Source organism: Lissotriton helveticus, chromosome 4_1, assembly GCF_964261635.1.
Source record: "Lissotriton helveticus chromosome 4_1, aLisHel1.1, whole genome shotgun sequence".
NCBI classification, from domain to species: domain Eukaryota; kingdom Metazoa; phylum Chordata; class Amphibia; order Caudata; family Salamandridae; genus Lissotriton; species Lissotriton helveticus.
In genome coordinates, this window is record NC_136063.1 from 1126948944 (window position 1) to 1126972991 (window position 24048).

The 24048-nt window shown below is 48.1% G+C and overlaps 1 protein-coding gene across 3 annotated transcripts in view; it reads left to right on the plus strand.

Moving 5' to 3' along the window:
* The window catches only part of INO80C (INO80 complex subunit C), a 194097-nt gene extending 170417 nt beyond the window's left edge, over positions 1-23680 (plus strand). For all 3 annotated transcript variants that reach the window (XM_078685756.1, XM_078685754.1, XM_078685755.1), the window contains exon 6: positions 23411-23680. In XM_078685756.1, coding sequence (XP_078541882.1) covers positions 23411-23542 — 132 coding nt within the window. In that variant the 3' untranslated portion in view covers positions 23543-23680. The remainder of the gene's footprint in view (positions 1-23410) is intronic.
* Positions 23681-24048: the final 368 nt, after the last annotated feature.

Here is a 24048-nt window from a genome sequence, read left to right on the forward strand (position 1 = left end):
CCTCTGCCAGGTGCCCCTATGTGGTAAAGCCCTGCACATCTTAAATGGTATATCAGGGGCATAAGGGGTCCCTATAGACCCTCTTTGCAGGTATCTATTTTAGCATTTTCGGGCTGTGGCAAATTCCTGGGTAAGGTGCATGTCCCCGATCGGGAGTCGCAATACTATGCAAGATAATACCAACAGGGGACCCGACAGCTCACCTTATTCTCCCTCTCCCCTGGTGGCCCTCGCTACCCACTGTGTGAGCCATTGGAGTTGGGCTGCTATGTAATACGTTTCGTAGTCTGGGACCGCTAGTCCTCCCTCCGCTCGGGTCCTCATGAGTGTTCTGAGCGCCACTCTGTGCCTGCCCGCACCCCACAGAAAAGAGCTGATCATCGCCCTAAGCCTCTTAAAATAGACTGCCAGGATCCAGATCGGGAGGGCCCGAAAGAAGTATAGTAACCGCGGAAGGGTCACCATTTTGAGTAGCGCCACACGTCCCGCTACTGACAATGGTAAAGTACCCCAGATATCAAAGTTAGCCCTGGCTCCTCTGATCGCCTTCCCTACGTTTCCTTCGAGTATATCTTCCTGCTCATGGTAGATCACCGTGCCCAAGTAGGGAAGACATCTCTCTTCCCAGTTCACCCCATCAGCGTTCTGAGGGTGAATTCTGCCTTTACGCACCGGGAAGAGGCACAACTTCGTCCAATTGACTTTTAACCCCGCTACTGCGCTCAGAGCCCACAGAAGGGACTTTGCTCCTTGCAGTGCCCCACCTGTATCTGCCAGGAACATTAAGAGGTCATCCGCATAAAGTGCTATAAGGTGTATCTGTCCATACACTTCTAGTCCCTGGTACGCCCGCCCTAATCGAGCATGTGCCGCCTGGGGTTCCATTGCCATAGCAAATGACAATTGGAGAGGGGACACCCTTGTCGCGTGCCCCTCCCTACCTTGCATGCCTCGGAAATCACCCCTCCCGTTCTAGCTCTGGTAGTTGAATGGTAGTTGAATCTGCGTGTAACAGAGCTGTCCATCACACAAAGTCGGGACCAAGGCCCAGTCGTCGCATTACATGAAATAGGTACTCCCACTCTAGGCTGTTGAAGGCTTTTTCGACGTTGACAGCGAATACCGCTGCAGTATCCACCTCATAGGAATCGGCCTCCAAAATGTGCAGGAGCCTTCGTATATTAAGCGCTGTGTTGCGAGCTGGGATGAACCCAGACTGATCGGCATGAATTAGGGTGGGCATGTGAGGAAGCAGCCGAGTTGCCAGTATCTTGCTCAGGATTTTGTAGTCTAAGTTGAGCATGGACAGCGGGCGGTAAGCTGTTCTATCCCAAGGTTGTTTGCCCGGCTTTAGTAAAGGGACCGTGATCGCCTCCCTGGTGGAGTCCGGCAATCTACCTATCTTCTTGGCTTCATTATATGGGCACGCGAGGCGAGGGGCAAGGAGGTCAATGTAAGTGAGATTAAATTCTACTGGGAGGCCATCTGAGCCCAGAGTTTTATTATGGGCCATACTTTGGATGGCTACCCGTACTTCTCGCACCTCTATGTTCTGCCCCAACAGTTATGCGTCCTCGTCACCCAGTTCTGGTAAGTTCAGTCCCTCCGTAAAGCTCTGTAAGTCCTCCTCAGACGGGAGCACATGGCTGCGATAAAGCTCTGTGTAGTAATCAAAAAACAACTTGTTTATCCCATGTTGATCAAAGCGGGCCACTCCCATCTGGTCTCTCAACTCCAGTATGACTGAGCCGCCACGAGCCAGATTGGCCAACCAGGCCAAAAAGGCCCCTGATTTATTTCTCTCTGAGTGTGCCCGTATGATATATTTTTTATAATCAAAGCACCGCAGATGTTCTACATTTTCTGCCACTGCTTCTTTTGCTTCTAATAATTCAGCCTGCTTAGCCAGATTTTCAGGGCGCTCCTTCTCCAGGGTGCGCAAGCGATCATCATCCCTTTGAATCTCTTGTAGGAGGATCTTCCGAATCCCAGCCACCGCCGAAATACATCTCCCTCGCATGACCGTTTTACAGGCGTCCCATTCAACAGTCACAGCCCCAGCAGTCCCCTCATTAAACTGGAAATATTCTGTAATGGCCGTGGCAATGGTGGTACGGAAGACTTGATCATCAAGCGCTTCCGGTCGCAAACTCCAGGTAGGGATTCTAGGGCGCAGCCGCGACCATCTCAACTTGGCCAGCAACGGATTATGGTCAGAGATAGTTCTAGTGAGATACTCACTACTGCAGATCTCACCGTGCTCATCTGGGGAGCATAGGAAGGAGTCTAGACGAACGTGCAATTCGTGCAGGGCGGAGAAAAAGGAGTAATCCTTAATCAATGGGTGTTGGGCCCGCCAAGTGTCTACTAAACCCCACGTCTGCTGTCAGGTATAACGCGCCACTGCTAGTTTATGTGCTGGTGCATTCGGGAGGGGGTGTGTGAGCGATCTAGGTCAATATCTGTGATACAATTAAAATTGCCCCCAAGTAACAGTGGCCCTGCAAGGACTGTCGCTAGCTTGTGCGATAGAAGAGAGAAAAAGGCAGGTTGGTCTACATTAGGTGCATTCAGACATCCAGTGTTAGGTCTCTGCCATCTAGTTTCCCCCTGGATCACCACATATCTGCCCTCAGGGTCAATCAGTTGTGTTGTGCATTGGAAGGGAACCCCAGCTCTAATACAAATTAATACCCCCCTCGCATATGCGGAGTATGTAGTGTAATAGACTTGGCCCCTCCAACGACGTTGTAGAGCTTTCCCTTCTTTCACAATGAGGTGGGTTTCCTGGAGGAATGTGATGTGTATGCCCCTACGACTTAAGAATGAGTTTATCTTGTGAGGCCGATTCATATTATGCATACCCCGTACATCCCATGTGAGACATGTGTAGCCTAATGCGGGTCCCATTGCTTACAATGACACAGACAATGTTCCACTACTCCTGCCCCCACGACATGCCTGGTTCCCCCGAACAAAACCCCATAAGTAAAACATCCCCAACTCCCCCTCCCCAGGACAGGCACCTAACGAGGTAACCCCATCCAAACAATGAAAACGCGCTTACAAAATCTACCCAGTTAAGGCTGCTTGGAACGTCAACTCGATGACTCCAGATACCCTCCCACCCCCTCCCCCATAGTTTAATATCTCCATCCAGGCCCCCCATGTCTCCTGTGGTGCGCCCAGGCAGACCGCCCACAAACAGGTAACAGGTCCCAAGGCCCAGTAGGCAGCGCAGATACCTCATGAATTCAGTCACACTGTTCTTGCTGCTCTTTCATCCAAACACCCCATCTGCTGTTTGCGGGGTAACCACTGGTAGATCTGCATCCGAGAGCCCATGGGCGCTGCTTGAACTGGGGCTCTCCTCTCCACTCTTCGTGCGCTCCGAATTGTTACTGGCTGGGCTAAGAGCTCCGTGGCTGATGGCTGCCACCGCCAATACCGCCTTGTCTCGCTCCTGGCGCCTTGTGGGAGAGACGCGCCTTTGCGTCGGCAGTGTGGCGGGAGAGCGATTGCGAGGCGAGGCCGCAGGTGGCGAACACGTGCCAGGCTCCTCCCGGGTTTCCAGCCAGTCCCAGGCGGCCTGCGGCGTGAGGAAAAAGTGTGTACCCCCGTCAGCAGACACTCGCAGCCGGGAACAGCATTGCAAAAGGGAGCTACAGTTGGAGCAATTTCTGCTTAACTGTTAAGTAAGAGGCTCTTTGGCGCTGCACCTCCTGGTGTAGTCCGGGAAGATCATTACTTTGTTGTTCCCAATTTGCAAATTCTGTAGCTCTCTGGCTCTCCTCAGAATAAAGTCACGGTCACGGTAATGTAGAAGTCTCACCACCATCAGGCGAGGTTGGTGGGTGAGCCGGAACCCTGTGCGCGCGTTCCAGCATATAAAATGGGGATAGGCCCTCCGGCGCCACCTCTGTTTTTATCCATGTTTCCAAAAATTGAACTGCATCTGATCCCTCCTCTCGCTCCGGAACTCCCACGATGCGGAGATTGTTGCGCCTGGAGCGCCCTTCGCTGTCCTCCGCTCTCACTTCCAACACGTGGACCCTCTGCACCATCTTGTTCAGCGTGTTTCGTAAGGCAGCGACCGTATCTGGGATGTCTTTCGTGGTGGTCTCGTTAGACACCACTCGCTCCTTGAGTTTCCGGTGGTCATCCTTTAGCAGGGAAAGGTCCGAGCCGATAGTATCCATCCTCTTCTCCAAAGCCTCCCTCGAGGCTGTGATGGCCTGCATAATGTCACCCAATGAGGGGTCCCGAGGCTGTGTGGGAACATTACCCCCAGGTGCAGATTCCCCTTCCTCCATGTTGTGTCCCGGTTCCTCGATCTGCAACACCTCAAAACCCTTCTTCCTGGACACTCTGCCCATTCTGAGGACCAGACGGTAGTAGTTACTCAGCCCCACAGTGTCTATGCACTCACTTCTCCCCGGGCGGGGAACCTGGTGCCCCCCCCCCTGCAAGCACAGGCAGATCTGCATGGGCTACTCCACCGGGTGCTCTCTTCCAGCTCTCAGTGCACGCAAGCCGGTAGCATGTCAGCAACAATAGGTCTCAAATGCTCCACTTCCCTAAACATCTGCGTCCCTCGGCTCCGCACTGCGTATGTAATTCTGGCAATGTTCCTCAGGGCGTGCCAGTCATATAGCCCTCGTGTCCTTCCTCAGGCAAAGTCTCTCGAGGCAGTCTCCTGCACTTTCAATCCAGAATACCTCCTCGGATCATCGTCCCTGGTCTCCTCCTCTCACCTCGGCTCCTAGAAGGTCACAGTGGGCACCACGCTGCTCCGGTGCCTGCTCAACCGGCTCCCAGGGTTATGCTCTGTAGCGCTGGTCTGATCTGCTATGAGGTTCCCCAGGAGGAGCTCACAGGCGGTGGGGAGCCGTAAGGACAATTAGTTGTCTTCCCTCTCCAGTCTCAGGATAGGCACCAGCACCCCATCTATAAATCAGGGGTTGTTGCTCTCCGGACACCAATCCGCCACTTCCCCAACTCCCCAACTCCGACGAAATGGGCGCCGACTCACAGTGCGGGCGCCACCATTTTACAGTCAGGCAAGACGCAGCTGGGCAACACACGAAGAGCAAACGACCAAATGTTTGGTGGTCGCCAGGGTCTGTCTCCTTCCGTTCCGGTCAGGTCTCTCCCAGGACTCTCCTCGCGGCGGTAGGCGACTCTCGGTCAGGCGTTTCTCTCGCCACCGCCGGCCGCAATTTTGAGCCCATGTGTCGCGGGCCTCACTGAGCGCGAAGAAAAGTTCTCTTATCCCGTTTGTGGCACTCGTTAGCGCTTTCCGCCCCTTCCGATGTGGTCACCAGTCTTTGCGCTCTAAGTTCCGGGGTCGGGGGCCCGGTATATGTGCCAGGATTAGTGCGGGAGAAGGGCGGCCGCGGAAGAGCTCCGGAGACCACTGCCACATACATCGGCGTCCAAGCCACGCCCCTATGCGTCCCTCCACTAAGACGGATACGCCTACCCTTGGCTTTTATTACATTGTACATAAAGGTCTATAGATCCTCTTTCTGCTTCTCTTTTTTACTGTTCTCCTTTCCATTCTTACCCTTGCCCAGCTGGGCTCTGCTTTGGGTACTCTTAAGGGTTATCTTTCTGCTCTTTCTCTGTTGAAATCTCCAATTGTAAACAGGTTCTTAAAAAGGGTGGGACAGTTTCCACACACACCTTTTGTCATGCCACAGTGGGACCTCAATTTGGTCCTCACTTTTCTTATGTGTGCTTATTGCTAGCCTCTGCACCACTGTCCCTTCTGGCTGCTTACCATCAAGACAGCCTTTCCAGGGTCAATAACTTCTGTCCGGATTGTGAGTGAGTAACAAGCGTTATCATGTAAGCCCCCCCAACATGATGACTTTGGAAGAAATGAAGCACAACTTTATCTACAAAAGGTAGTGACCCCATACCATCTAGGTGAATCTATCACTCTGCCCACCTTTTTTGCTCCCCTGCACCCCTCTAAAGAAGATGAGCGTCTCCACCGCCTGGACCCAAAAAGAGCGTTGTTGTTCTACCTTGGACGACCAACTGTTTGTGGGATATGTGGGAGCTAAGAAAGGTTGGGCAGTACAGAAATGGACAATTTCCTACTGGGTTGTTCTCTGCATTAAGATATGCCTTGGCTAAGAAGCTACTCCATGAGGGCTTACCGGTACACTCCACCAGGGAAAAGGCTGCGACCATGGCGTTAGCTCTGGGTGTCCCAGTTCTGGGCATCTACGAGGCAGCAACGTGGGCATTTCTGCACTCATTTGCCAAGCATTACTGCCTGGACAGTCCAGTCCTCAGGGACTGGCATTTTGCCCGTTCAGTCCTGCTAGACTTTCTAGTGTAGAAGTTTGTGCGCAACCCAGCACCAGGATGGTATGGCTAGGTATCTATTCAAAGGTAAGAAATCTGCAGCTAGAATCTATCAGATGAACAAGTTACTTGCTTTTGGTAACATTAGACACAATAGCTGCTGATTCCTTACAGACCCACCTATGCCTCCCCGCTCTGCGGACTTATTTGTTAGGGCTAGGGTTGTTCCGATTTTCAAGGCTCTAGTTTTGACACACTATCAAATTAATCACTTCATGGCTCTTCACTTCTGGTGTGGAAAAGTAAAAAGTACTGACCTCTGCATGCCTGGGTGGCGCCTATATAGGTGACCACAATGTCATAACCTGACTGTGCACGCAAAGAGGTATTTGCCCCAGTATTGGAACTTTCATAGATTTCCATGCTTTTGTATCATTCCCCGTCATCTGAATGGGAGTCTCGGTAATAAAAAATACCATCGTAGTAGGTACAAAAGAGAAAGGAAAGGCCTAGGCCTCATTCCCTTTTGTAACATATCAGCCTCTTTTTGTAAAAGAGACCAAATTTTAGGCATCAGCCAATCAGAAGAGCCTCACCCCTGGAACCTTCCTGAAGGAACCTCAGAGCCTCAGATTTTCTACCGCACGTTGTGCTAGGGAGTCTCCATTGAGCTCTGCTCTATTTTCAACACTTTCAAGTAGATTTCTACACTTTTTTCTTCAGGATTTCTTCAGTTTTACTTCAGAAATCTCTCCTTTTCTTCAGGATGTCTGAAGTTGAGAAAAAGAAAGCCCTTTTCAAGCCCTGTTCCACCTGTGGAAAGAAAAGGCTGTTTGTGGAGGACAAACACAAAGATTGCATTTACTGCCTTTATCCGGATCACAAGGCAGAGGACTGCAAAATTTGCCGCACTCTCTCCACCAAGACCTTGAGAGATCGTGCTGGAAGACTGCTTACATGGCTACAGAGGCAGAAGGAGAGGAAACATGGAGTTTCCAGTGATGAGGAGGAATCTTCTTCATTTGCTTCCTCAAAAAGGTCAGTGAAAAGGGGTAGAGGTCCCCCATCTTCCTCTGTTGGGCGCCCCTCAAAGGCTTCTAAAAAGACCCCCAGAGAGTCTGATAGCCGGGATTCAGGAAGTTCCCCCCACCGCAGTGGGAAGGATAAGGCAGAACTGGTTTCGCCTCCTAAGGGTGAGAAGACCGACCCAGCCTTCAAAAAACCCTCCTCACATTCTTCAGAGAGGAGTTCTAAGTCCTCTACGACGAAGACATCGTCGACGGTGGGTCCGTCGACGAAGAAAATGAAGCCCAAAATCCAAGTGGTCCCGTCGACGTGCTAGTCGGTGGAAGAATCGTCGACGAAAGCTTCGTCGTCGAAGAAGGTATCGTCGACGGCAGCGTCGACGGGAGATGTGCCGACAACATCGTCGACGAAGACGTCGTCGACGGCTTCATTGACATCGTCGACGAGGAAACCATCATCGTCGACGGCAGTGACGTCAACGGCGTCGACGACGGTATCGACGACGATGGTGTCGTCGATGACGACAACAATATCTACAACGTCGGCGGGCTCGTCGACGGTGGTGTCGACGACGACATCCTCGCCGATGATATTGGAATTACAGATATCTCTGGCGTCGACGGAACCATCGACGATACTGGCTACGGAGAGACGAGTGACGGTTTCTTTAACGAGAATCACTCCTGAGATGACATCCCCGAGAAGGGTGACCCTTTTACCGCCAACTTTATTGTTGGACCAGGGAGAATCTGAGGAAGACGGACAGGATGCTTATGACTATGCCAATAGCCCGTCTCAGCTACTGATCAAGAGTCAAGAGACAGATTCAGAAGGGGCATATGACCAAGGGGAAGGAGAATATCATCAAATGGCCCACTCTAAGGGCTATGTACCACAAGCCATGACTTCGGTTCCTACAACATTCCTGCATGACCTCCACAAGATGTTGCAGGACTATAAGTCAAAAGCAGAAAGACCAACACCACGTAGGTCTGCTCCTTCGACACCAGTGAGGGACCCCTCATCTGTAGTCACTCCGGTACTTCCGATACAGACGCCACCTCAGCCTCAGCGGCCGGTGCCTCAGGCTCCGTCAGAGCCAGCCGATGACCCGGAGGGGGATGGTGATGATGATGATGATGAATCATCCAATGATAACCAAGAGTCGGATCATGATGGGGATGAATATGATGACTACATCATCCCAGACCAAGCTTCGCCTCATCAAGACTTGGTAGATTCACCTCCTGCTGACATCGACAGTTTTCACCAGCTGATGGAACGTGCAGCTGGGAGATTTAAACTGGTAATGCCCTCTCAAACCACGGACTGTTTCTTATATGATTTCAAAGAAACACACCGCAAGACAACAAGGTCGATTCCAATTGTGGATCATTTGTGGGAGGAAGGTTTGAAAGCTATGAAAAACCCAGCGACGGTGGTCCCTGTGCTACCGCATCTGGATAAAAAGTATAAAGCACCAGATGATGGACCTGCAGCGCTAACGGGCCATCCAAAACCTGACTCTGTCATCTCACAGGCAGCACAGAGGAAGTCGCGGAACCCCTCTGCTCCCTTAACGGCCCCTCCTGACAAGGATGGACGACGACTGGATAACACGGGCAAGCGGTTTTCATCGATGGCTAGCCTGCTAATACGTGCCGCCAATGCTTTGGCGATATTAGGACGATATGATCGCCAATTATGGTGTGATGTAGCTGCATATCTGGAACAGCTTCCACCGGAGTCAGTGGCGGAAGCAAAGAAGACTTTACAAGAGGGTGAGGCGGTCTCTATGGAAATTATAGACTGTGCCATGGACATTGCCACGACGTCCTTTCGGGCGTTGGCAGGAGCGGCAGTGTTAAGACGCCAAGGGTGGCTGAAGGCAACTTGGTTTAGACCGGAAATTCAGAACAAGGTCCTTGATCTGCCCTTCGATGGCGAAGCCCTATTCGGGAAATTAATAGAGGATACTCTTCAAGAGATCAAAAAGGACACAGAGACAGCCAGGTCGCTAGGTACCCTCCAGTATCGCAAATCTCCCTTCAGAGGTTCGAGAGGCAGAGGAGGTGGTTATAGAGGTTCATACCAACAACAGCAGCAACGCTATTCTTCAAACAGCTCAGGATACCAGCAAAACCGCCAGTCATACCAGCAAAGGCAGGGCCAATCTTCGGGTTACTCGAGGCCTTACAACAAGGGCAAGCAGGCTGCCCGTGGACGAGACACGTCCAAGCGCCAATAGCGGCCTCCTGGCTCTGCTACTGTTCCCTCCTCCAAGAAATCATCAGTTGAAGGCAGGGTGTCAAAATTCCTTCAAAATTGGTCCAAAATAACATCGGACCGTTGGGTGATCAACATCATAAGGCGAGGACACACTTTGGAATTTATGGAAGTCCCTCCACCCAGGCGCCCGGCAGCCGTTCCATCGAAACATCTGCGTCTCCTAAGGCTCGAAGTACAACACATGCTCCGCAAAGGGGCGCTAGAGCTGGTCCCCTCCAAACAACAGGGCCAAGGTTTCTATTCCAGGTTCTTCCTGGTGAGAAAGACGCTGGAAAAATGGCGCCCCATCTGAGACCTCAGGGAGCTAAATACCTATCTCGTCTCCTTATCTTTCCGGATGGTATCCCTACAGGACATATTGAAGATGATCAGCCCGGGGGATTTCATGGCCACGCTCGATCTGGAGGACGCGTACTTCCATGTCCCGATTCACCCAGCACACAGAAGGTTCCTACGCTTCACAGTAGCCAAGAGCCATTTTCAGTTCAGGGTTCTGCCGTTCGGTCTTCGCTCTGCCCCAAGGATTTTTACGAAGGTGCTGGCACCGGTGGCAGCATTTCTGCGGAAGAACCACTTCCAGGTCTTCCCTTATCTGGACGATTGGTTACTGAAGGCCCCGTCCAGAAGGTTAGCGCAGGACGCTGTGCAGGCTTGCACCAATCTGTTCCACAATCTGGGGCTCACTTTGAACAGAGAAAAATCCATGCTGATGCCCTCAAGAAGAGCACGGTTCCTAGGAGCAGTGTTAGATTCAAGGCTCTCGAGGGCATTTCCTACTCAAGAGAGGATAGAGAAACTGCAACGGTTGGCACGAAACCTTCGAGTAAAAAGGTGTCTTTCTGTACGCAGCTACAAGTCGCTGCTAGGGGTGATGTCATCATGTATCCCCTTAATTCCACACTGCAGACTGCGGATGCGTCCCCTGCAGGAACAACTGGACCTCCAATGGAAACAAGTGCACGGATCGTTCGAGGACAAGGTGGTTGTCACTCGGGAGATGAAAGAGGCAGTGATTTGGTGGTCACATCAAGACAATTTGTGCCAAGGTCTATCCTTCGCAAGCGTACCATCGCCTCAAATACTAACGACGGATGCGTCATTGGAGGGATGGGGAGCAGTGATGCAGGATCTGCAGGTCAGCGGCCATTGGTCTCCTCGCGAGCAAAAACTGCATATCAATCTGTTGGAGCTGAGAGCGATCAGGCTAGCTCTTCAAGCTTTTCTTCCGCGACTCCAGGGTTCACAAGTGCTCATCAGGACGGACAACACCACAGCTATGCATTATGTGAACAAAGAAGGAGGAACATCTCAACAGATATGGGAATGGTCAATTCTTCAGAGAATTTCACTAAAGGCGGAGCACTTACCAGGAGTGCTGAACGAAGGCGCCGACAGACTGAGCAGGTTATCCTCAGTCAGTCACGAGTGGGAACTAAAACAGCAGGTTCTGTATCTACTATTTCAAACATGGGGCACACCGGAGGTGGACCTATTTGCAACGCCAACCAACAAGAAATGCCGGTCATACGCCAGCAGGTTCCACCATCAAGGCTCATTGGGCAATGCCCTGTCGATAGCCTGGACGGGGAGGTTTCTTTATGCGTTTCCACCAATTCCCGATTCCACGCCTCATCAGGAAGATGAAGACGGAACCATGCAAAATACTCCTAATAGCCCCAGCATTGCCGAGACAATTTTGGTACACAGAACTACATCTGCTGTCGCTAGTTCCTCCATTCCTGCTGGAGGAGGTTCCGGATCTTCTGACAATGTCCGGAAGACAGGTTTGGCATCCAGACCCAAGATCATTACACCTGACTGCATGGCTCCTGATCAGCGAGAATTCATGAATGTCCCTCTTTCCAAGGAGATCAAGGACATCCTTTCCCAGGCAAGAGCACCTTCAACAAACAAGACATACAGATTAAAATGGAAAAGGTTTTGTATTTGGTGTAAAAAGGAAAAGGTTGATCCTTTTACTTCAAAACCTCATCAACTCCTGCCTTATCTACTCTCGCTAGCAAAGTCTAATCTGACCCATTCTACGATCAAGGTCCATTTGGCGGCAATTTCAAGATTCAGGAGATCTGACTCTGGTCCTTCATTATGGTCTTCAAGAATTGTCAAACAATTCTTCAAAGGCCTGTTCAGGGTCTATCCACCAGTGAGACCTCCTCCTCCAACTTGGCATTTAAACTTGGTCCTGGATCAACTGATGAAGGAACCATTTGAGCCGATTCACCGCTCAGACTTGAAATACTTGTCATGGAAATTGGCTCTACTCTTAGCCCTGACATCGGCTAGGCGAGTGGGGGAGTTGCAGGCCCTTACTATCCAAGAGCCGTTTTTACAGTTCAAAAGGAACACGGTCATCTTGCGGACGAACCCAAGATTCATTCCTAAAGTTCCTACAGACTTTCACTTAAATGAACCAGTAATTCTAAAGACATTTTTTCCAAACCCAGTCACTCCAGCGGAGAAGACATTGCACACTCTGGATTTACAACGATGTCTAAAATTTTACTTAGACCGTACCAAGGAATTTAGAAAGACTTCGCAATTGTTCATTGCCTTTGGTGGTCCAAGCAAAGGTCTCCCTCTGTCCAAACAGGGGATCTCAAGATGGATTTCGAGTGCTATTCTGCATTGCCACAACATAGCAGGAAAACCTCTGGGGGGGCAGGATCCGTGCTCACTCAACGAGATCAGTGGCATCCTCAACAGCCCTCTTTGCGGGGGTACATATAAAGGACATTTGCAGGGCTGCTACCTGGAGCAGCGTGCACACTTTCACTAAGCATTACTGCTTAGAGTCATCGCAGCAGGATGATGCGGCGGTGGGCCAGGCTGTCCTGAGGAACCTCTTCAAGTGATTGGTGAGCTTTCCTTTCTATCCCACCTTCCATTGGTAACACATTTTGTGATTTCATTTTTAATGTTATAAGGTACTTATTTACAAAATGTGTTTATGATGGTTTACTGCTTGCTATTCTGATACAAAAGCATGGGAATCTATGAAACTTCCAATACTGGGGCAAGAAAACAAGTTACTTACCTGTAACTTTGGTTGCCCAGTATTGGTAACTTTCATAGATTCCCATGCACCCACCCACCTCCCCGGGGAAAGCTCAGCCTTCAGCCAGTAGGGTGTCTAGCACACAACGGCTACGAAAATCTGAGGCTCTGAGGTTCCTTCTGGAAGGTTCCAGGGGTGAGGCTCTTCTGATTGGCTGATGCCTAAAATTTGGTCTCTTTTACAAAAAGAGGCTGATATGTTACAAAAGGGAATGAGGCCTAGGCCTTTCCTTTCTCTTTTGTACCTACTACTATGGTATTTTTTATTACCGAGACTCCCATTCCGACGACGGGGAATGATACAAAAGCATGGGAATCTATGAAAGTTACCAATACTGGGGAACCAAAGTTACAGGTAAGTAACTTGTTTTCTTCTCGAGCAAATGTTTCCTGATCCATCCTGACTCCTGGGAAGTTGAGGTAAGGAATGTGCAGCTAGATATTGTCACTACCAGAGAAGGTGTTACTGCAGGTAAGTAACCTGTTCACCATGACTGTGAAAATAATATGGCCCTTCAACACTTTAGTAAGACATGTGTGAAATTGTGTTTGTAACTACAGTTGCTTTAAGTAGAGTTCATAGATCAAATTCCATGTTACTTTCACACTTCATCAAAATTGACACTAGAAAAACACTGTTTACTGTTTCACAGTTTGAATGTTGCAGTGAACTTGCATAGGAAAACAACTACCTCACTGTACAGATTTAATCTCTTGCATTCCAGTTTTGATTAAACAATTTTTTTAATACAAATATGCATGGAAAATACCATGTCATTATCCATGTGTGCAAATGCACAGACTGGAATATACTATTTATAACCATTGTTGAGTGTCTGGAGGAGCATGATAACCCAGTTGAGGCTTTGCCTCTCGTGAGTCATGGCTACTTCCAAAGGCAAACAATGATAATTACTAGCATAATCAATGTGTGTGTGTGTTTCTAGGCCTGGAATTTAAGATGCCACCTGGTAGCTCCCCATGAAATAAAAGGGTTTCAAGTTATTTTCCACAAAATGGAGAATAACACTGATTCTAGAATAACTGGAAGGGGGGGGAAATGCACAATTGGACCAAAGAAAACCAGCCCAACTCTGCAGCCATTTACAATTAGAGCAGACTCTAATGTTCAGGGGGAATTATTTTTGCTTATCGGGGGAGGTATCCTACTCGCCCCCACCCTAGCAATTCCTCCAGTTCACATTTAGAGCGGTCTATGGTATAAAGTTGAGGTTCCTCAAAGTGCTTCTCCCTTTTCAATCTGCCTTTTTTTAACTGGGACTGACCACTCAGGAATTCTCCAAAAGCGGTCTTCCCGTCAGTATCTGTAAAATCATCACATAGTTCTGTTAGATTTGCATTAAAAAGTTCAATGAGTAGAATTCCTTGAAACTGCTCTTCGTTAATTAAGATATGAACTTCCTTCAAGACGTTCAAGTTCTTGCTGAGCGCCTGCTAGTAATACAAATATTTATGTATGCAAGAGAGTCTTACAGTTATCGGACCTTGTGCCCACTCAAAGTTGTGTAACTTCCATAAATTATTGTAATCCTTCCAATTTAACATGTTATCGATAATATACTCTTAGTGTACATCCCTGGTCTTCCTTGAGAGTGCCTAAATTTGTCATCACTATGACAAATGTATAAATTACTTTATTCTGGTACAATGTGCCGTATCACACGCACATATACTGAAGAACCTTTGGGTCCAAAAGAATTCTTTGTAATCCTACAACATTCCATGAAAAGATATGCAGACCAGAGAACCATTCAGGCTCCTATCTGCACCCCCAAGAGTTGGCAACTGAAAACAAACTAAGTCCATCTTCAACCTCTAGACTCTTTTACACTATATCTGATTTAAAAAATCTTCCCTATTCTGGGGATCTGCTTTACCTTCACAAAGAGCTGCAAGTGTTCTAACCTTTCATGATTAACCCCTTCCACTGCAGATTGGAAACATTTTGGAATTGTTTGTAGGTTATCCAAGGCAGGTGAATAATTAAGTGGACACATTTCCACACATTACATCTATTGTAGTAACCACGTGGTGCCACAAACTGTACTCAGTTGAATGGGTTATATCAATACATTGCAAACTAAGACTTGTACATGGCACTCTGGTCAATTCAGGAGTACAGTACAGTTCTTGTGCTACAGACTCATTCAAAATATTAAACATCAAAGATGTTTTTTTGTGAGGGGTTTGTGGATTAAGATCATTACTGTGCATATTTCCCCTGTTTATTAGGGTTATTGTGTGCACTCACCACAGTATTTTTAATAGTATTTAAATAAATGCCCATTTAACTGAAAATGAACAATCTGCAGCTGGGAATAATACTTCAATATAAATCTTTATTTGGTAGATACAATCACCATAAAATAATACAGATAAAAAAAAGAATATCAAATTCTTGATTGCAAACTACATTTGAGTAACCAATTAATTAAACCATTGTTAAAGCCTTTAAATTTTATGCAGTGTCAGCCTGCTTTTTTATATTTATAATTTCTTCCAAATTTGTATACATGTGCTGTTCCGTCATGAATTCTACGGGCTGTTATCACTCAGAGGAAGCTGCAATAGTGGGAAAAGAACACTGTCTTATCTGAACAGTATTGTTGTTAAGTTTTATTAGTTTTTAATCTGACTATTGTGTATATTTAATTGTGTTTTCTTTTATGATTCACTTTGCGATATCTGATAAAGCTTATTTTCGATATCCGGTCCAAAACTTGTTCAAACCCAAGCTCTGCATGCACCGAAAAGGCTGTGGTAGGCTGGGAAACCTCAAGCAACTTACGTAAAAAATTGTTCTCCATTGTTTGGATCCGCTCCAACGTGGCATACCCCTAGACCTCACTGCCGTAACAAAGCTGTGCAATACACTTGGCTTGATAGATTCTTACCAAATCCCTTGGTGCCAAGCCTATGATCAAAACTAGAAGCCGCCCCCATTGTTTATACAGAGTCTGATGTTATCAATTCTTGGAAACCTTTGGTTGAGGCAAAAAGATCAAATAAAACACCCAAGTAAGGGAACGCCTTAATTTTGCTCAGGGTAAAATTGGATATCTTAAAAGTCTTGTTGTTTGTCGATTTGGGGTCCACTACCATTACGACTTCGAAAAGTTAACCGACAAGTCAAAGTGCCCCATAAGAGACACATACATAGCCATCAGTAAATACAAACTGTGTGCGGTCTGACTCATAAGGACTGCATCATCTGACTATATTAAGACAGGGAGAAATCTATCACCAACCCTAGCTGCAGTCAGCCGAAACTGATAAGAGCTCAGACTCTAGCCCATTCACCTAAAATTGAACAAAAAGGGGAAGTATACACCCCTGACGAACCCCACCGCTCTTCAAAAACAAGCATTGGCATAGCCAATAGGTCTCGCCTTTGGGACCTTATAAGTGTTTAGCCATGCAACAGTTGATGTTGTTGCACCAAGGATATTGGACTGTATAACTAAACACTTATAAGGTCCCAAAGGCGAGACCTATTGGCTATGCCAATGCTTGTTAAAACTAGAAACTGAGCAGAGCAGCAGTAGTATGTAAAGAATATTCATATTTTTACACAGCAATACACCAATATCATATATGATCCATAGTAAGCTCAAGTAATTAATTTTACAAGCTGATCACCAAGATAATCCTTAATTTTGCTTCAACGACCCTAAAAGGCTCTCAAAACGTACAATCCTTTGCTCCTTACAGAGTAAGGAGGGGTAGGCAAGGAGATTTGCGAGACCGCTTTAAATGGCCATTTTGCGTGTGTCTCACATGTGCAATAGACGTGTTCTCAACAATTGCGTTTTTATCGTTCAACTCCCAAGTGAAAGCATAGGGGTCTGGCAGAGGTACCAGAGTCTGCACTTCATACATGTCCTCCTCTTGGCCCAAAGGCCACAGGCCACTGAGCACTTTGGAAATCCAGGACACGGACTGGGAATCCATCACACTCACAAGCCTCGCAAACATCTCACAGAGGCTGTGAAGGTCTTCGCAGCGCACAACTGCACTGCAGGCAGAGCTCAGCGCTCCACCCCAGGTGTGCGACACCAGTGCCCGTCCTCGAAGGGAGCGTGGGAGCTCCTTGCGCAAACAGTCGTCTCGCACGACTCCGGAAGGTCCCAGGTAAATAAAGAGCGCACGGATGGTAAACATTGGCAAGAAGTCTGCGGGTGGGAAAACCCCTCTGATGGGTGTCCAACGAGCCCTTTAACTCCTCAGCGAGATTTTGAGCAAGGGAAGCATGGCACACCCATGAATAATGCAGGTCAGTCTTACTAAGCCAGCTCATATTCTCTGACTGGGCAGGAACAATGCAGCAATCCAGTCAGCAGAGCCTAACTCGACAGGAACAGTAAACAGCGTGGAGCTTGGAATCGCCATGGCAGCGATACCTTCCGGTCGAGTTCGCGCAATATAAATCTGCAAAGAAAATAAATAAATAACGGAAGCCGCAAATTACCAGTCGGGCGGCACTCTATACTAAGCACAGATTTTTAATTTGCATGTTTTTAGCCACGCCCTTAATTACATAGGCCACGTCCCTTTGGGAGACCCCCTCGGTTTTCATCTCACAAATTCCTGACTAGGGGTGCCTCTCGTTTTCATGCCTTTTGCCTGACCAGTGATGCCGTATCAAGCTCAAGGCTGCCCCCAGCTAGGGCAGGGCAGAGCCGGCAGCGGGGGTAGGATGGTGCTGGTAAAGAGCTTGCGCTGCGGAGGTAGGGTGTGATGGGCAGGGCTGATTGTGTTCTAGGGCGGCCCTGTGCCTTTAAGCAGAAAAACACCCGTCTGCTATTGATGCTGCTGGCTGGCCGGGGTTCCTGCTTACTCCTGCCTCTGCCGTCCGAGCGGCTCCTGGCATCCCTCAGCCTGCTATCCACACTGCCCTCCCTCGTAGCTCCCTCTGTCCTCTTAAGATCACACCATGACCGGGGCAGCGGCTATGCTGGTCAAGGAGCAGGCTCTGGCAGGTGGCCTGGGCACCAACGAGCAGGCGATCAAGTACTTGTGGCAGGACTTCGAGGCATTACGCGCGAGTGCCTGCAGTCGGGCCAGCTCTTCAAGGACATCTAGTTTCCGGCCATTGCCTCCTCCCTGGGCTTCAAGGAGCTGGGACCCGGCTCCTCCAAGGTGCAAGGTGTGAAGTGGAAGCGGCCCACGGTAAGTCGGTTTGACGGCACTTCATGGAGGATTGGGCCGCGGCTACCTGTGGGCAGCTGAGGACTATGATGTGGAGAGAGTGTATGAGGAATGCGTCGGGGTGGGGACTTGGAAAGTGAGGAGCAGAGACTCGGAGGAGCAGAGACTCGGAGGAGCAGAGACTCTGCGAGTGTCCCGAAGTGAGGGGGTCAAACTGTTATATGGGGAGAGTTCAGTAGTGAGTGCGAGAAACCGTGAGGGGGGAGGTAGTGAAAAAGAGAGGGACTGTGGAGTGTGAAGGGGTGGGCAGTGTGAGACAAGGACAACAAGCGCGTGCCTCGTCCTGAAGGGGTGAAAAAAAGAAGAGGCGGCAGGAGGGGGAGGGGAGAGAGGAGGGGGCCTGCACCTGTTTCCCTTGCGGGAGCGAGCAGGAACCATATGTTTGTAATTAACACATGGTTTGAAAGCTCGCTCCCGCAAGGGATTCGCCAAACAGGCATGCGTTGCATTCAAAGCAATGCAATGCGCGCACGTTTTTGGCAGCAAAGCTGAAGCGATTGCTAAAGGTCTTTTCCTATGCAGCGCATGCTCGCTGTGTAGGCGAGACCTAATGACTGAGTCAACGCTGCATCGAGGCTGAATGGAGATCAGCTAAAAGGGCCAGAATACTAGGATCAACCCTCATCTCACTGACCAAGGTCCAGAGTTTCACTTGGTTCACCCTATCAAATGCGTACGTAAAGTCCATAAATGCCAGATTTAAGCAGTCACACAGTCCACCGTGTATTTATTAATGATTAGATGGAGGTTAAGATATTGATCTGAAGTCGACCTCCCCACCCTAAAACCATATTACACATCGCTCAGAATATTGTTTTCTTCTGCCAAGTCGCCCAACCTATTTAAAATCACCCTCCTCGATAACTTGACAATTGCATCCAATAGAGATATTGGTCGATAACATTGTGGGTTTTCTTTGCTCGCCTTCTTAAAAATGGCAACTATCATGGCAGTGGCACATGAGGGTAACAACCCCTCCTGTGCAGCTGCATTCAAGACCTGCGTTAAGATTGGGGTCCAGACCTCTATGGTTGCTTTAAACAGATCTGGTGGTATACTGTCAGCACCCTGGCCCTTATTGCTGGACAAGGCAAGAATTCCTTGTGTGACTTCTTCTAGGGTGAAGAACACTTGGTTACTAACTGTAAAAGGTACAATGGGGTTGTAACACCACCACCGCCCCCTGATATAAATGCCCTCAAAATGTACTGTTGTTCTGGGATGTGATGGCATAAGAGCGGGCCAGAGCCCTCCGCAAACCAAGGCCTGTTAACCAATCTCTAAAAGAGAGGGCTGTCCCCCATCTCACAGGCTGGACAGAGCGCTCGAGTACGAAGCTGAAGGCTACATTTTTCAGATTCCTCGTCTTCCAGTAGCTGCCCCTAATGCTAGTTCACCTCCGAAACACTGGTGTTTCTTCAGTAAAACCACTCCAGGCACCTTACCCTCTTGTCTGAACTGAAAGCAGACCAGATTCAGAAACTGGTCCTGGTAATTTACTCTCTCTGCTTAATTTTGCCATTTAGGGCAATGCTCCCAAGGATCAATCCTTCAGGCATCTTCCTTGCAAGAGGTTGCATTTTGGGTACGGGAGCTTCAGTTCAGTAATGGAAGTGAGGATAAATACCAGATGCATGAGTCTTTTCATTTGTGAAGACGGCCTAAGGGCTTCAGAAGCTTGGGAACTACAAGCCTCCTGCTTATGGTTCATAACCATTGTGAGAAGTTGGCCTGGTATATGCTATCCTCTAATTAAAGTGGGCACCTTGCACCAGTCCAAACAACCCTTATGATATGTGAGGTCAAAGATAACCTTTAGAAAGCTATCCTAGTGGTAGCAGCTTCTTTTACCAGAATATCACCTCCTATATTGAGTAAATGAGAACCACACAGTAGTTATACAAAAATATGCATTTCTTAATATAACCCACTCTACTATCCTGTACACGAGGATAGAATACACAACTCTTCTATTGATCTCATATTGTGTGCTGTAAGTAGCACAATACACAGTGGGTTCCAGGGAGAGACCAAACCATATACTAAAATAGTATGACAATCACGACTTGAGTCAGGAATCAGTCTAGAGCATGTAGAATCGTTGGGACTCCAAGGAACCACCCAAGGTGATTAGACGGGGAGCCCACGGAGGACGGGTGTAGTGTGCTAACACGACCACGGGCTCAATGCATTTCTATGGGAAAGTCACGGTTACAGTTTTAAAAGTTTAAGGACCCTTCTAAGAGGACTTCGAGCAAACCGTTTGTCACTTAAGAGGTTGGAGAGCCAACCCACCCATGGATACTGTGGTACTCGAGTTACCTATCCCAGAGGAGCCGGGTGCATAGGGCTGGAGTGGTGTCAAAAACCGCTGTCGTTCTCAATGGAGAGCTGTGAAGAAGTACTGCTACTGTGAAGGTGAAGAGGGTCCGGAGGAATCCAAGCCTGGATTCTGGAAGGAAGGAACCTGAAAGCAGACTGGACAGAGTCTGGGTCACTGCACGGTGACCAGGGGCTCGGTAGACGGATGCCCACCAATGTTAGGTGCTTCAGGTGGGAAGAAGGGGTGCTTGACTCTGCAGCCAAGAGGACCAGGAGAAGTTGAAGAAGACCAGTAGCCGAAGGTGAGCTGTCCCACGAGGGACGTTGGGTGCTGAGGGGTCGGTGTCCGAATGGAGCACCAACTAGATTTGGCAAAAGCAAGCCACGCAGGAAGGTTAAGCCGGTTACGGTGTGGACCAGCACGGTCCAGGAGACTCACCAAGCAATGGGGAGTCAGGGCACATCTGGAGCAACCAGGGAAGCCCAACAGAAAACAAGATGACCCTAAGGGGGACCCACAGACCAAAGGACCAGGAGTTGCTAGGGGATCTCGAGCAAGATTGCAAAGTACCAGCCTACGAAGCACTCGGTGCAAGGAGGCCTTAGTTCTTTGGTGCAAATACTGCTCAGGGTCAGGACTACACTGAGCCCAGTGCCTAAGCTTGAGAATCGCAAACAAGCATATGCAACTGCAAATGGACGTGGTGCACAGGGGTTCGGGTTATGCAGGGTTACTGTCCTCAAACTTGCTGAGAGGGCAGATCGATCTCAGGGGACCTTAAGAAACCTACCTCCTGTTTTGCTGAAATCTTCGGAGTCTGCAGGAGCAGCAGGTCGGTCAGTTGCGTTACAGTGCCTGCAGTTGCAGGGGAGTGACTCCTATGCTCCAAGTGAGATTCTCCAGTTGTCCTTAGTGCACCACAGGTCCCGCACGGAGCCTGTAACGAGCAATGGCACAGACAAAGCTTTGGACGGAGTGGTAGACTGGACTTCGACTGGGCCTGACTTAGAGTGTCCAGAAGGTAGAAGGTCAGTGGTTTCTTCTTGTAGAATCTTGTCCACGTAAAATCTAAAGTATTACAGCCAGGTAAGCTCCTATGTACCCACGGGAGAGGGTTGGACAGATTCGGGGACCCTCCTAGGTGAGGGCAGGACAGAGGGGTGGTTACACCCATGTCCTTTGTCCAGTTTAGCGCCAGAGTAGGAGCCAATGGCTCCCAGAACTGATTTGAGCTGGACTATGCACTGGGGGCACATTTGGTGTCCCTGTGCAGACTTTCAGGCACCCAGCCCCAATACACTAAATCCTGTCTGGGAGGTGGTCACACCTCTCTGTGACAGAATGCCTATTGGGCTGCCTTCCCCTGCTCGAGCTTGGCTCAGCAGCATGAGGGCAGAAATGTGTCTCTGGTCGGCAGCATCCATTTTGTTCTGTCCAGGTCGAGAAGGCTGGCACCGGATAGACCTGTGACCCCACGAAGCTTGGTTCTGAAGGGTGGAATCATACCTCCAACACCTGTTACCGGTGTGGAGGTATGATTCGAGGGCGTTTGATACCAAACATGATAGGTTTCTATGCAGCCGTTTTTGAAATAGCATTTACCGCGCGGTTATAATGCACCTCTACCTAGATGTCCGGCTGAGTCACAGACAACCCGGGAGAATGGTCACCGAAGAGGCTTGCTGCTCGCTTTTGTATCTTTAAACCTTTTATGATATTTGATAGAGAGCATGTGATCTGAGAACTCATGCATGGAGATTTCCTTCTGACATTTTCACACACTTCCCCATGCTTTCTTAACTCTGGCGACATTAATCTGCTATGCTCTTTTCCCTTATTACCACTATGGATGTACCTTTTGATGACCAACAATTCAGGTGTTAAGAAGTTAATGATAGCGGCTGCCCATATGTAGAACATCTTGTGCCACACATTGCTACACTCTGCCTTGATGGGCTCCATATACTCAGAATAAGTAGCGCCGGAAGTGCATTGCATTCATCTGTTCATTGCTTTCTCTGTACCTATGCAGAATATGACCATGATGTTATACACAACAGGTTTACCTATGCCTAAACTGCCCAAAGTTCCTTTTTTCTCTCATTTTCAGACTGGGTTGCAGTGGAATCTGCCAACACGTTAAGAATGGGAAAGAGTCCGAATGTAATAGTAGGGGAAAGTTATCCTCATGCTTACTCCTAGCACTTTGGTTATTTGCAATTATTAATGACCATCTGACCCCTCAGCCTTTGACCACAAAACTCACACTGATTGATTGATTGATGAATCGGTGCTTGCACACAAGAACGGGGCGTGCCTAATTTGATTCATGAATGCTTGTGTGGTACTGGCGTGTAAAGATGTGACGTAACAGTACCAGAAGTAGTTTCTGGCCCCACCAGTAGGTGGCCATGTACTCATATTTTCTTAAAAAGAAAGAGCGTAAGGACTAAGAGGAATAGAGTTATCATGAAGGTATCCATGTAGCTTAAGCTTTGCTTATTCACTCATTGCGAGAAAAGAGTATGAGTTACAACTGACAAACTACTTGTACCATGTTCTTCTAGTTGATCTTTCCCTCAAGACCATTTAGATCTTATGCGAAGGAAACTGAATTAGAGACTAGACATACTTCGTGCACCCCACTTGGACCTCTCTGAAGCAGTGACCATCATAAATAAAGATAACTCCAGTAGAGAACCTAAAATCTGGGTTCTCTACTGGAGTCCGGGTTCATTTAGGACTCTTATGGTAAATTATAAAACGGTATCGTATTTCATCTTATGAGGATAATTACCAGCGGAGCCCTCGAAAGCTGTTTGACCAATGTGGCAAGGTTCGAGTTAAAACTAGATCCGGGATAGTATTTCCGCGAGAAAGATGCTTAAGATACATCTACCACTCTGGTCGATCTGGTACTCTTAGTTCTGTACTATCATCGCGCTGTACCAGCCAGATGTTTATTTAATCGATGAGAGGGGCTTATTTTTCCCTGAACTGGGAGTAGCAAGAAATTCAGAATTTTCAGGGAAGTGTGACATTTTTTTTACTTTATTTTTATGTCTGTTATTGTCTGTAATAATAAAGTCTTCAAGATTACATAATAATAGTCATAAAATGTGAGAAATAAAATGTTTCTTTTTTTTTCAGGCAAATTACACGGACCCTCAAAGCAAATTGAGATACAGTACAATTGAAGAATTTAATTATATCCGTATGCTCCCAACAGATGTTATTACAGGTTACCTTGCCTTAAGGAAAGCAACCAGTGTAGTTCCATAGAAGTCTTAAGAACAAAAAGAATAATCTTTGAGAAGAATTCTGGCTAATATTACATATGATTGACAAGAAAGGAGCGCATACTCTTCCTTATGTATAATCACATTTTGTTATTAAATTAAATACTTTCATCAAGCAGAATGTACCGAAGTAAACATTGTGTATTGTTACTCTTGTGGTCTAGAATACATATAAGAGTTCTAGATTTGAATGTGTGTCATATATACTCAATCATCATGCTGATTTTTTCATAGTAAAACAGTCCCTCGTGCTTCTATTGGTATTAATGGAAGTACTCCCAGGCAGTCAGAATGATACACCACATAGCATGAGGTGAGAGTGTAATACTCCTCTGGGTGGAGCTACCATCCACTCTATGTATATTTTAAAGACTTGGTAACAGTGTTTCGCAAACAGATTTTTAGGTCTGGTTTGACAGAGCAGCTACCAGGAATGTGGCTATAAACCTCATGCTTGTGTATTATGTTATCATGGAGAATAATAAATGG